At 30.7% G+C, this 13,203-nt stretch overlaps 1 protein-coding gene across 2 annotated transcripts in view; it reads right to left on the reverse strand.

The window, feature by feature from the left end:
• Positions 1–13,203, reverse strand: part of SNX13 (sorting nexin 13) — a 150,707-nt gene that overhangs the window by 35,883 nt on the left and 101,621 nt on the right. For both annotated transcript variants that reach the window (XM_003252611.3, XM_030822186.1), the window contains 4 exons: positions 13,004–13,197; positions 7,965–8,069; positions 7,251–7,383; positions 3,178–3,215 (listed from right to left, as the gene is read on the reverse strand). In XM_003252611.3, coding sequence (XP_003252659.1) covers positions 3,178–3,215; positions 7,251–7,383; positions 7,965–8,069; positions 13,004–13,197 — 470 coding nt within the window. The remainder of the gene's footprint in view (positions 1–3,177; positions 3,216–7,250; positions 7,384–7,964; positions 8,070–13,003; positions 13,198–13,203) is intronic.

A 13,203-nucleotide genomic window follows, 5' to 3' on the forward strand; every position in this document is an offset into this window, starting at 1 on the left:
CATATATAAAAAGGAACACAATCATATAATTAAAGCGGGCTGCAGAGTTAACATGGCAGCCTGAAACTGCTCTGCCTAGAAAAGACTGCTTCCAAGGTTGTCCCTTGTATGGGATCTGGGAACTTAAATTTAGGGAAGATTCCCAGCATTCTCTAACCAATAAGAGTGGTTTACCATACCTAAACTATCTGTATAAGAAATGTTTATGCTGAACACCTGCTTTCCTTCTAGGAGTCTAGAATTTTGGTATGTGCTATGTAATCTGCCTCCAATAAAAAACCTGTACATTTAGTCTCCAATGAATTTTCCTGGTGGCAACATTTCACACGTGTTGCCTTGCTGATTTTGCTTTATAACCTTTCATGATAAGAAATTCTAGCCATGAGTAAGACTATGGTGTGTTCTGTGAGTTTTCTTAGCAAATCACTGAGCCTGGGAGTGGTCTTGGTTTAACATATATAATCTAGACATATTTCACGTATTTATATTATTCACACATTTCACATATTCATATTATATAACTCAGATATATTTCACACTTTAAAAATAATAGGACGTGAATGGGCTTTTGAGTCCTAATGTAATATTATTATTACTAAAAGAGTCATCTAAATGACTTAAAAGCAACCATCCATATGACACAAAGTCACTTAAATTAAGGCAATTGCATTCTAAAAAGGTCAAATAATGTATCTACTAAAAACTGATTGTAAAGAGAAGCAAAATGTGATAATTCTATACAGATAATCCACAAGACTTCCCTGTTCAACTCAAATGGCAAAGACATCAAATTAAATTAGATCTAGTCCATGCTCTACTACCAATACCTTAAGAGACTTTAACAATATCAACTACTTTCTCGGATTTCAGTTTTCCCATTGGTAAAATGGGGCTAATACCTGCTCTACAACTCTGTCAAGACATACTGTGAATGAAAATGCTTTGGAAAAAAAAAAGGAGTGCGTTTATTTTTATGTGCTCAAGAAATCATTTTGATAGAAATAGCGAAACCTTTACTTTAATATTTTTATGTGAAAGAAGACTCAGAGGAAATGGAATATTCTACCAAATTCATATTATCTACTATAACTTCTTCTAATTATAAGCCAGCACGGGTAACATAAAATAATCTATTTTTTTAAAAAAAGCATTATTAATAATGGCAATCTTCCCTTGTATGTTAACATTTAACATGCTGAATGTACTTATCTCTTTAAACATGTTAGCATCTCATACTATGCAATCCAAAAGTTGTTAAAAAGGCTTTGTGGAGAAATGTCTTTTTATCTCTTTTAAAATATGCAGTTAGTAAATATTATTTTCATTATATAAGATGAAAACTTTGGAAAAACATTAGTTACAATTATAGTGCACGTAAATATCAAGCAGACTATAAAGTTACAATTGGTAAAATAATATTTACAAAACTATATTTGATTTAGGAATGTATTAAAAGAGAATTGTGATTTCAAAACAAGTACATTAATGCTATATTGAAATAAGCACAATCTGCAAAGTACTCCTTAAGTTATGATTCTTAAACTCCTTGTAAGAAAGTGTTTTTTAACACTAAGACAAAAATTGAAAATTCAAATTTACAATGACAGTCATCAAACACAACCAAAATGGCACTAAAGGAAATGCTTGTAATTTACCTACCAAGCTACCAATGGCAAAATGAGTAAAATACCAAACACATTAAATATCTCCTTTATTTAGTATATTGGAATAAACTATTGTGATCTAGTTTACAATCTTAAGCTATTTTTAAAATGCAGATATTCACTAAAATTTGTCTACATGGTCCAACTACTTAAAAGTATGAATTAAATAGATTTATGGGAATAATAAAATACTCCAAGTCACTGACTTCAAGTATGACCATTTTTTGATCCAGAGACTATTCTGGTTTATATTACCATGTGACAAAAGAGACTTATCTTATTTGGAAAAGCATTTATCCCAGACATGGAATAAAGAAAAAAAAAATTTTACTAATGTTTAAACATTTACACAAGCACTACAAATGTGAATACTAAAAAATTTCAAACTAAGGAATGGTTTTGTCACATTTAGAAACTTTTCTATATAATGAACATTATTTTTAACACTTCCTTCAAGCTCTAGGAGCAATTCCTTTTAGTTTAAAGCTCTGGACTATAACAAGTAAATGGTAATGACACCAAATGATTTAGGAAATATTTTAAAAGTTACAAAGTATCTGACAATTGTACGACAGATTTGCTTTAGTGTTTTACTAAAGGATATAATACAGTAACAGAACATTTACTCAATAGGTTATTTTAGAAGTAAACATGGTAGTACAGCTAACACCTAAGACGACTAACCTCTAAAACATTTAGCTATTACGAAAGGTCTAAAGAAAAAGTAATGCAGGTAGGAGGAAAAACAAAACAAACAACACCTGACCTGTTTTTCCCCTCACCAACCCAGCCAAACTGCACTGAAACCTTCATAGAACACTAATATTTCTTCCTAACAGCATCTTAGAAAATAAGTTATTCAATGGCAAGGCTGGATATATAAGAGAACTAAAACTTTCCTTACTTTACACAGTACCTTGAATATATAAAATGCCAATGACAGTTGAGATTCTAAAAACATGTCATTCTAACCTCTAATCATTAAGCATGTAGTTGCTGTAAAACTGTCTAAACTTAGAAAAAAATTTTTTTGTTTACAATGACCTGAATTTGTTTTAGTGTAGACTTAAAGAAATATCTATTTGGTTTTGGTTATCCCCACTAGTTTTATATTTCTTTCTAAATACAAGAGGAGAAAAAAACTGATTCGAATATAAACATTTATGTGTCACGAACTTATTGCCTATCATAGCAATTTAGTAATCATAGTAATTTAAACATGCTAAATATTGGAATTGAAAATAATGAAATCAATTTATTTATAAAATGCAGAAAAGCAATTATGCAGGTATAACCTAAGCCAATTTTTTAAATAAAGATAAAATATAATTTTTAAGTTCTAATTCATAGATGCCTTATATGTGAACTTAGCATTTCTTTAAAAGCATAACTTTTTACAGTGCTAAAGGATGATTTGGGGCCTTCTTTATATATCATTTATTTACATTGTTAAGGCTCAGCCTTTTACATTATTTTCAAGTCACTTTAATAAAGTACCCATAATAGTACTTACCAAATTTATGCTTCCTGTAGGAGACCCATTAAAAGATTCTGCAGGGGGGAAATTCAACTTAGTATACAGCAAAAAATTTTAAAACGGTTGTTTTATCTAAGGTTCAAACACCAAGAATGAAAGTCACATAAGCCAAGATATAACATAATAGTAAAAAAATAAATAAATAAATAAATAAATAAATAAATAAATAAATAAAATTGTGGAATACTCCCAAAATCTTGATCCCTTAAAGTCCCACGGTTTTCTAAGCCAGGCATTTAAGTGACAATATAGTATGTACCTGATAGCTAGCCAAAAATCAAAAAGGCATTCGTGTTCAGGAGAGTAATTATTAAATGCTTTTATTCTCATGGTATCAAATAAGTTGCCTAATACAATATAAGCATGAGGAAAACATTGCAGAATGAGGCCATTAGGAAACATCAGCACTATTTTGTAACTTCTATCTCACTGGATTAAGAAAGATTACAAATAAAATCAGTCTGTAGTGTGAGGGATAAACAGACTTATTTTTAATACGTCTATTAAGTCCTCTTATTCTTGCTGGTAGATTTCCTTGAAAACACTGGAAGTCCAGATTTTTAACTCAATATATAACTAATAGACAAAAAGACAGTTAAAACTGCATAGGCAATTCCATTTAATTAAAAAGCAACTAGGAAAAATTAATGTTAGAGAATAAATCAATGTTAGATTATTAACATTAATGTCAGACAATAATCTTTTCCCTTAGAGTTTTATTATAAATCTAAGAAAATTAAGTTACCAATTAAGGTGTTCCTTTATTAAACACATAAACAAATCTATGGTAAAGCAATATTCATACACAGTTTAATATATGGTTTCGAGGACTTAAGAGGTCATTTATGAATTTGGTTCTCTAAATGGGTCTTCAAAAAAGCAAGACTATTATTTCTACAAGTAGGCAGCTGATATTGCTTTCCAAATTTACTCTAAATGCTCAAGAACATTTCTTGGTTCTTCAGCCCTTTGGTCATAAAAAATGGGAAATTCACCTAGGATTATCCCTTGGTGATACTTAAAATAAGTAAAATAGTTCTCTATCCTCCTTATTCAATTATATGCCTCCTACCTCTTCTGTAGTCTGCCCACCTCTTAAATCTTCCCACCAAAGACAAGTCAAGTTAAAGGAGAATTTGGGAGCAAAATAGGGCATAGTTTATTTTCTCGATCAACAATAAGAAGATCCAGAAATACAGTATAAAATCAATCTTGGTCGACATTTAATCAAGAATTGGATGACTACCTACAAATATTAGAAAACAAAAGAAAGCACTGTTCAACATGGTGAGAAAAATAATGTTGAGACTAAAATTTAAAAAGGAAAGCATAATTCATATAGTTTTAAAAGCCTATGAGACTGTTTTAATAAAGGAGAAAATATCTACTTTTAAAATAATTTCATAACTAAAAGTAATAATGAATAAAGAGAAAGGGCAAAGGAAGAAATGAGGAGAAAAGGAGAGAGGAGAGATAGTAAGCACAAGCAAGCCAACCAGCTAATTCTCTACCTACTGTTAAGTTTGGTTAAATAGGAATGACATTTCTACTCAAGCAAAGAAAAACCACCAGAGAATACAGTACTATACCATATGATATGACTTGGTCCTTTAATTTTAGGCTCAAATGTAGACTACTTTTAAAAAAAATCAGCTGTACATTAATCCCTACGTGAGATAATTATTTCAGAATGTCTAAAAGGTGGTGGAAATTTCAGAATGTCTAAAAAATGCATGTAGTGCTCAGCAGCTTAATTTTAAAAGTCAGAAAACTAATTTATAACAAAAAAAGTGGAAAGGCCTATTTTTGATTAAATAATCATATAAAAAGAAGTATATCAGAAGCATTACTAGTTGAGAAAGGTAAACCAGTGGCCTAAAACCTAAACACTGACAAAGACAACAAAGCTGACAGCTACTTTAAATAGTAATGTTTCATATTATACCCATCACTCCATATACTTTTTTCGAATGGTTTCAAAAAAAAGGATAGGTAATTTCACAGTATAAAACTCATCAATTAGGAAACAAAATATTAGACAGCAATGTTCTAGAAAGACAGTAAGATTCATAAGTATATAATCTCAAACTACAATCAATGATTCAAATGTGAGGGGTTACTCAATGACTGATATATAAGAGAAGCATATTTACTTCAGATCAAAACCAGTTCCAAAATAATTTTTTTAATGTACTTCATGTTTTAAAAAAGTACAGTATATGATTTTAGGAATTTTGAGATTGCTTATAGTTTGCTTCCAATAGCTGTACTGAAGAAGACAGACTGGCTAGAAAGATATGAATGGAAGCTAGAAATCCATTTAAAAGACTGGAAGCATTCTTAAGTTACAGGATCAAAAATTACTTCCACAGAATATATTGCTACTATCACCAGTTTAAATTACACATTACTTAGAATCCCACACAATTAGTTGGTTATGACTTTGTCTTCTCTCTTTCTGAGTCATATAGCAAATCCACTTCACAAGCACTAAGAAATTTCTAAAATAGATAAAACTAGTATAAACAACAAAAACTTTTACAATAGTCATTTTAGGATGGTTAGTTGACAGAGTTGCTATTGCAAATTTCATAGCATCTCTATAAAAGAACATTTTTCAACAGAGACAGTAAGTACAGATATATACAACAAACTAGAGGTACATAAAATTTTACTATTCAACTCAGAGAAGAACTCTGTTTTTTTAAAAAATCTTCCTTGATTATGCAATCAAAATCAGTTAATAGATTATTCCAATTGTACACATAAGAAACTTGAAAGAGTATTAATGTTAAAACCCAAGGCATCAGATAAATAAAACAAAAGTTACTAAATTTCAAATGTAAACTTCAGTAACTAGATTTCTTAGATTATTTAAAAAACAAAATCTCACTAGTGTAGACAAAGGGATAGGAGGTGGAGGAGAGGGGAGGCTGGGAGACTTCCATAATAGAAGTATTTTTTAAAGCAGTGCTCACTACCTAACAGCTCTATTTTATCTCTGTTCCCAAGTGTGCTTGCCATAAAACCTATTCATAAGTAAACAGTCATAACTGAAGCACTTTCTTAAAATACTTAAATCTTTACCATTCACTTTTTATTGACTTCATTCATTTACTTGGTAGAACATACCAGAAAGATCATCAAACCCTAGATATTTAATTAGAGCTTAATAAATACTTCTGAATTGAATCACAAGTTAATAATCATTGGGCCTAAGAATTTGGAAACTTGTGTTCTAAAGGCTATCCCTCCCACTATTCTTATATAACTCACTATTTACTAATAAAAATCGATACTTGTGTTTTACTTTATAAATCATTTTCAAATGCATAATTCCATTTAAATCTAACAATGACTAATGTAAGATATTATGAGGATATTATTCCAGATTTACCAACTCAGAAAATGACGCTTGAAGAATTTAAGCAGTTGGACAACATCACACAGGTGGTAAGTGGTAGAATGGGAGTAAAATCTAAATATTCTGACTCTTAAACCATTTTTTTCACTATAACATGTTAATAGATCTCATTATCCTCATTTGAAAAAACTGAAGGTTGGAATAAATTACTCTTGCGGCTTTTTCTAGCTCAAAAGTCTCTCACACTGTGTAGAATTTGGAAAAGTATACAATTAAAGATATTTAAAACTGTAGTTTTTTTATAATGCTTTATAGTTTATGATATACTCTGAGTCATTACTTATTGCATATTAAATCTTCTCAATAATTCTATTGTTAATCATGAATATTGTTACTTACTCGCAAAAGGGAAACTGCCATAAAAATATTCCAGTGACTCACCTGAAGAAAACCTTCTTCTTTAAGAATTCAAGGCTTCTATAGTTATATTGTAATCCATTATTAAATTTTCAACATTTTAATTTAGTATAGTCACTAAACTTTGTCATTCATTTGTAGATTTTTAAATATATTACAGTTTATATTTGAACTCCAACAACATTTTTAACTTATACAAAAGCTCTTTTGGTAAGCAGGATATATATAAATATATATGAATATATGTGTAAAATGAGTGCCACCTTACCTCCATCCCCATCATCGGATCCTCTGAAACTAGGATCTTTTAACATGTCAAGCTCAGCTAACATGCGCACATAAAGTGCATTCTGTCTGAAGGAAGGATAAAATCTTTCATCTCGTAGCATCAATTCATATACCTTGGTGAAATAAATCAAGATATTCAACAATTAATACAGGTATGTGGTGATTTTTACAAAATACAATTTCACCAAAAGACACATTGAGGTCTTGCCATAATGTATCATAGTTACAAGCTGTCAGCAATAAGACTATTTCACAACTAATGATTTCCTCTGATCCCTCCAGTAACTAAATTATATTGAAAAAAATCCTACTGCAACACAAGTCACAGACAGCATGTTCTAGGAATTGTTTTCTAAGAAACAAGTACATGTAAAGGTTCAAGGCTCATGTTAAAATGAATTTGAAAGACATCTTATTTATATGGCATCAATTCATCAAATTCTGAGACTAGAATATCTAGCTCTACAATCAAATTCAAATAAAATAAAACAACCCAACTTAATGATTTGCCTCAGAAAATTAAAGAAATAAACAAAAATACTGGTTTACATTTCTGGAATTGAGAAGTATAATTTCCATAGCTTATCTTTTTAATACCACTCTACTTTTAAAAAGTTTTTAAAAACTAATTACATTACATAAAAGTATTTTTTCTCAAAAAAGATAAAATGATAAATGCTGTACATAATGATACCTTCCTTTGAATGTCATCAAAGATTTCAGGGGTTGGATCTTCATGATTCAAAGTATCTGCTAATTTTGCTACTAAATAGTCATCAACAGTAACTCTTGGAGATGCCTAACAGAGAAAAATAATAGTAATGATCTCTGTAATTTCTTAATACAAGATGATACTTGATAGTATGATAATAATGGAATCATATTATTGAAAATAACTGGCAGGTAAGAATCATTGGTTTGTAAATGACACCTTGATGTTTAAGAAGGATGAAACAGGACTAAACCCTTCTCTTCCTCATGTACTACATAGCAGGCTGGTAAACAAACACGGATTTAAATCTCAACTTCTGCCTAGCAAGTTATCTCTCACTAAGCTTCATTTAACCCATCTGTAAAATGGAGATAATACTATATAAGGTTATTTAAGATTATTGTAAGGATTATAAGAGATCTATATAAGATATATACCATAGTGTCTGGCATATAGGAAACACTGTCATTAGGAGTTAGTGTTTAGTATTCAGTAGTACTAGATGTGTATTAATATGACTGCTGAACGAATAAGCCATTTCATTTATTATTTGACCCTAGAGAACCCTTTTGAATGTCCTTTAAAAAGACTACTGTTATCCTAAATTTGGTTTTATAGCCAATGCTGCAGCAAAGTTCCAGTGTGATACGGGGGAAAAAAAGCCTTAAAATTAATTTGTTTTAAGAACTTCCATTTCAAAGTATATAACACAAGGAAATACAAAATTTGACATTCCAACTTCAAAAATTACTTTATTAAAAGAAAAAATGCTGAAAAGCTAGACATGTCAACAGCTTCAGCACATCAACTTTTGCATTTTCAGTTCTGAAAAGTCTGGAGAGTAAATGAGTCCTAGAGATAACATTTAGAGAAACTAACAAAAACAAAAAGCATTATTTACATAACTTCTCTAATTTATCCAATAAAATAAGGAACAGGTAGATAAATCAAGAAAGGAGAAAAAAAAAGTAAACATCAGGATATAAATATGTAGGAAAAGGGCTATACAACTTCTAATGCCCCATTGTCCATTTGACGCTTTTGTTAGTAAACCTAAGTAGGTTGTGTGGTGGTTGTTTTTTTGAGGGGGATGCTTGTTTTGTGTTTCGGGGGGTAGTAGAGTTGCCCTGAAATAGAAACAGGAGAACTAAACAGCTTCAAGTATGTAACAAACATTAGAGAGGAATATGATGTTACTTGGTTTTGCCCTTTCATTTGCCCTCTAAGCTCACTAAACTCACTTTCTAGGAAATAAAAAGGGTGAATTTGAAACATAATATTTTACATTTATTTAAACTTTACTTTTTCCTATATATCTCAAGTATACAGAATAGATTAAGCCACATCTTTGGTATAGGATGACCAACACTTTTAGTGTACCAACATGAAACACAACCAGTCAGGATCCCATCTTCCAAAAAAAGTAATACAAAAATAATATTTATATGGCCAGGCGTGGTAGCTCATGCTTGCAATCCCAGCACTTTAGGAGGCTAAGGCGGGTGGATCACTCAAGGCCATAAGTTCAAGAACAGCCTGGCCCACATGGCAAAAACTCTGTCTCTCTAAAAAAATACAATTAGCTGGGTGTGGGTGCATGCCCGCAATCCCACCTACTCGGGAGTCTGAGTCAAGAAAATTGCCTGAACCTGGGATGCAAAGGGTGCAGTGAGATTGTGCACTCCAAACTTTATGACAGAGTGAGACTCCGTCTCAAAAAACAAAACAACAACAAAAAAGAAATATTTGTACACATTTGTTATTACTTTAATGTGAAAATATAAAAGTGAATGTTTTCCCAAAATTATCTCTTAATGTGTATTCTTTACTTTTCTATTACAGAAATGTGATTATTTGAACAAACCAACGGGACTAGTTAACAGTGGCAAATAATCTGTGTGAGAAAAATACAACAATATGTAATTTACAATGTTTCTGTCCTCTGATATACCAATTTAACTTTTTTAAAAATTCTATTGGATACTTAAATGTTATAGGCTATATTGTTTTGTATTCTTAAAATACAGAGACTTTTTAAAAGACAAATGTACATAAAAGCAGAATGTACATGCAAAACAGGTATTATCTATATTTAACAAAAATAAATAATGACTTTCCTATCGAGTCCATGATACAGTAGGATATTTTTGCTTTTTCTGTTTCCTTCTCTAATAATACTTTTCTGAACTGCCTGCAGCCTTTAGGACATCTTTTTATGCAGTGTTACCACTGAATATAGTCAAACATAAAAATTCACCTTGATTTTTATCTCTGCTCTTTTCAAGCCCACCTCACATTTATTTCTTGTGTCAATCCAATGTGAAGGATCAAGTTAAATAACCTTTTTTAAAAAATTGTTTTAGAGACAGAATATCGCTCTGTTACCCAGGCTGGAGCACAATCATATGATCATGGCTCATTGCAGCCTTGATATCCTGGGATCAAGCAATCTTCCTGGCTCAGCCACCCAAGTAGCTAAGAATACAGCCTTGTGCCACCAACTCCAGCTAATTTTCTTTTCTCTTTTTCTTTTTGTAGATACAAGGTCTTGCTATGTTGTCCATGCTGGTCTCAAACTCCTGGCCTCAAGCAATCCTCCCACCTTGGACTCCCAAAGCACTGGGATTTTAGGTGTAAGCCACTGCACCTAGCCTAAATATCCTTTCAACAAAATAATTTGGGAATGTAATAATTGGGATTTTATTTATTAAAAACAGGTTTTTAAATGTGTAGAAATTTGATTTCAGTGCTCAAAAAAAAGTCCAAAAACCATATATATGGCTTGTTTGGTAGGTAGATTAACTGTTTGTCAATCAGGTCTTTTTCATCTATAAATTCATCATATGGGCTATCCAGGCCTACAATGCTCATTTTTAAATACTTTGAAGCATAATAATGTCATCACAAGTTAAATCCCTTTACGAGGAAAAATGGTTTTTAAACAGACAGATAAACTTGTCAAATTGAAGTTCTATTCCAAATAAATTAGTTTTAGTAAAGATATTTAGAAAATCCTGTTTAAGCTGGCTGTCCTTTTCTGGTGACACATTTTTTTTTTTTAATATTCGAGTAATCTTATTTCAAAAACAGGAGTCATTTTGTTCACTATATGAGTTTTTATCACAACCTACATGTAACATCAAACAACTCAGGTCAGTCAACTCTTTTCTAGGCTGCTTTCGGCCTCGTCAAAGGTCACCTACCAATTTTAGAGGAACAGTACATAAATTTCTGTTTACTGTAATCCTTTTCTCCATTTTCATTCAAAAAGTATTTCAAATTAGAGAAAAACATTTTCTTGTCCTATACTTAAAAAAATATGATTTCACCACAGACCAAGATTTTAGCATTTTTTTCTATAGCCAGCAAGAATTAGACCTTATTAAGCAATTATTTTATTTTCTATTTCTTCTTGAGTTAGTGTAGCAATCTGTGTCTAAAAATCTGTCCACTTTAAGTTGTTTAATTTGTTGTCATAAAGTTGATCATAATATTTGCTTACTCCTTTTAATTTCTGTAGGGTCAGGGTTCATGTCTCCCCTTTCATTTATGAATTTCGTTATCTGTGTCTTCTCCCATTTTTTCATGGCCAGTCTAGCTAAAGGTTTGTCAATATTGTTGATATTTTTCAGAGAACCAACTTTTGGTTTTCGATTTTCACTATGGTTTTTCTGTTTTCTATTCACTGATTCTCATAATAATTTTTGTTTCCTTTCTTCTGTTTGCCTTGGATTTATTTTTCATTTCTAGATTTTTAAGGTAAAAACTTAAGATTGTCGATTGTAGATCTTTTATCCTAGACATTTTTAAAGCTACAAATATTCTTCTAAGCACTAAGTAGCTGCATCTCATGAATTGATACGATGCATTTTCATTCTCAATTAAAAATACTTTCTAGTTTCCTTGTCATTTCTTGTTGACTCAGAGGCTATTTAGAAATATGTTAATTTTCAATTATTTGTAGTTTCCCCAAATTTCCTTTTGTTGATGTCTAATTTGATTCCATCCTGATCAAAGAATGATTCCAATACTTTTAAATGGAGATGGCTTTTATGGCCTTGCAAATGATTTATCTTGGAGAATGTTTCATGTGGTCTGGAAAATAATGTGTATTTTGCTGTCGTTAGGGGAAAGAGTCTATAGAATAATATACATATATGTATTACAGTATTACGTATATTACATATTACATATATAACAATATATACATATATTATTAGAATTGTTATTAGAATATTGGAATTATTACAATATTATTAGAATATTACATTAGAATAATACATGTATTCTATAAGTTTTAAAGCAATTCTATTCTATATATGTATTCTATAAATTCTATAATAAAATAATCTATACAATTATATAGTATATAAAATATATTCTATAGACGCTATAGATTATATATATTCTATAGAATTATAGTGTATTATATATATTCTATAGAATTATAGTATAGCATATATATTATTCTATAGGATTAAGTGATTTATAATGTTCCTAAAGTCTTGTATATCCTTGATGTTTTTCTATCTCATTGTTTTATCAATTATTGAAAGTTGGGTATTGAAGTCTCCAACTCTAACTGTTGAATTGTCTCTCTTACCCTTCAATTCTGCAAATTTTTGTTTCATTCATTGGGGGGCTCTGTTATTAAATGTATATATGTTTAATACATACATTTAAACATATATACATTTTTTAAATATACATACGTACTCTCTTTTGTTTACTTTTGCATGGTTTATCTTTTTCTATCCTTCTACTTTCAGCCTGTGGTGAATCTAATGTGTGACCTTGAATCTTGATTCTATCATTTAGTATTTGCATGACTGTGGCCATGATAATTTGACTGGCTAAACATCAGAATCTTCACTTAAACGAGGATACAGACAGACAGGAAAATTGTTATCGATTAAAGGAGACAATGTTTTCAAGGTAGTTGGCCTGGCGTAAGCAATGGATTACAAAAATTATTAATAATACTGCTAAAGAAGAAAACAGTAATCAAAATACAGCCTCACCTTTTCAGATAAATACTGTTCATAAATTCCAACAGCAGCTGCTCTTAAAAGACCTTTGGTTTGGTTGGTTTGATGTTTTCCATCTCTCTGACGACTTAATAAAACTTCTAGCTGCTGTTGGGCAGTAACCCGGTATCCTTCCACTGTCATCCAAAAGAATAGATGTGCTTGACCTCCAGTTTGCTGCATGTAATCTACCA

The sequence above is a fragment of the Nomascus leucogenys genome, chromosome 11 (assembly GCF_006542625.1).
Source record: "Nomascus leucogenys isolate Asia chromosome 11, Asia_NLE_v1, whole genome shotgun sequence".
NCBI classification, from domain to species: domain Eukaryota; kingdom Metazoa; phylum Chordata; class Mammalia; order Primates; family Hylobatidae; genus Nomascus; species Nomascus leucogenys.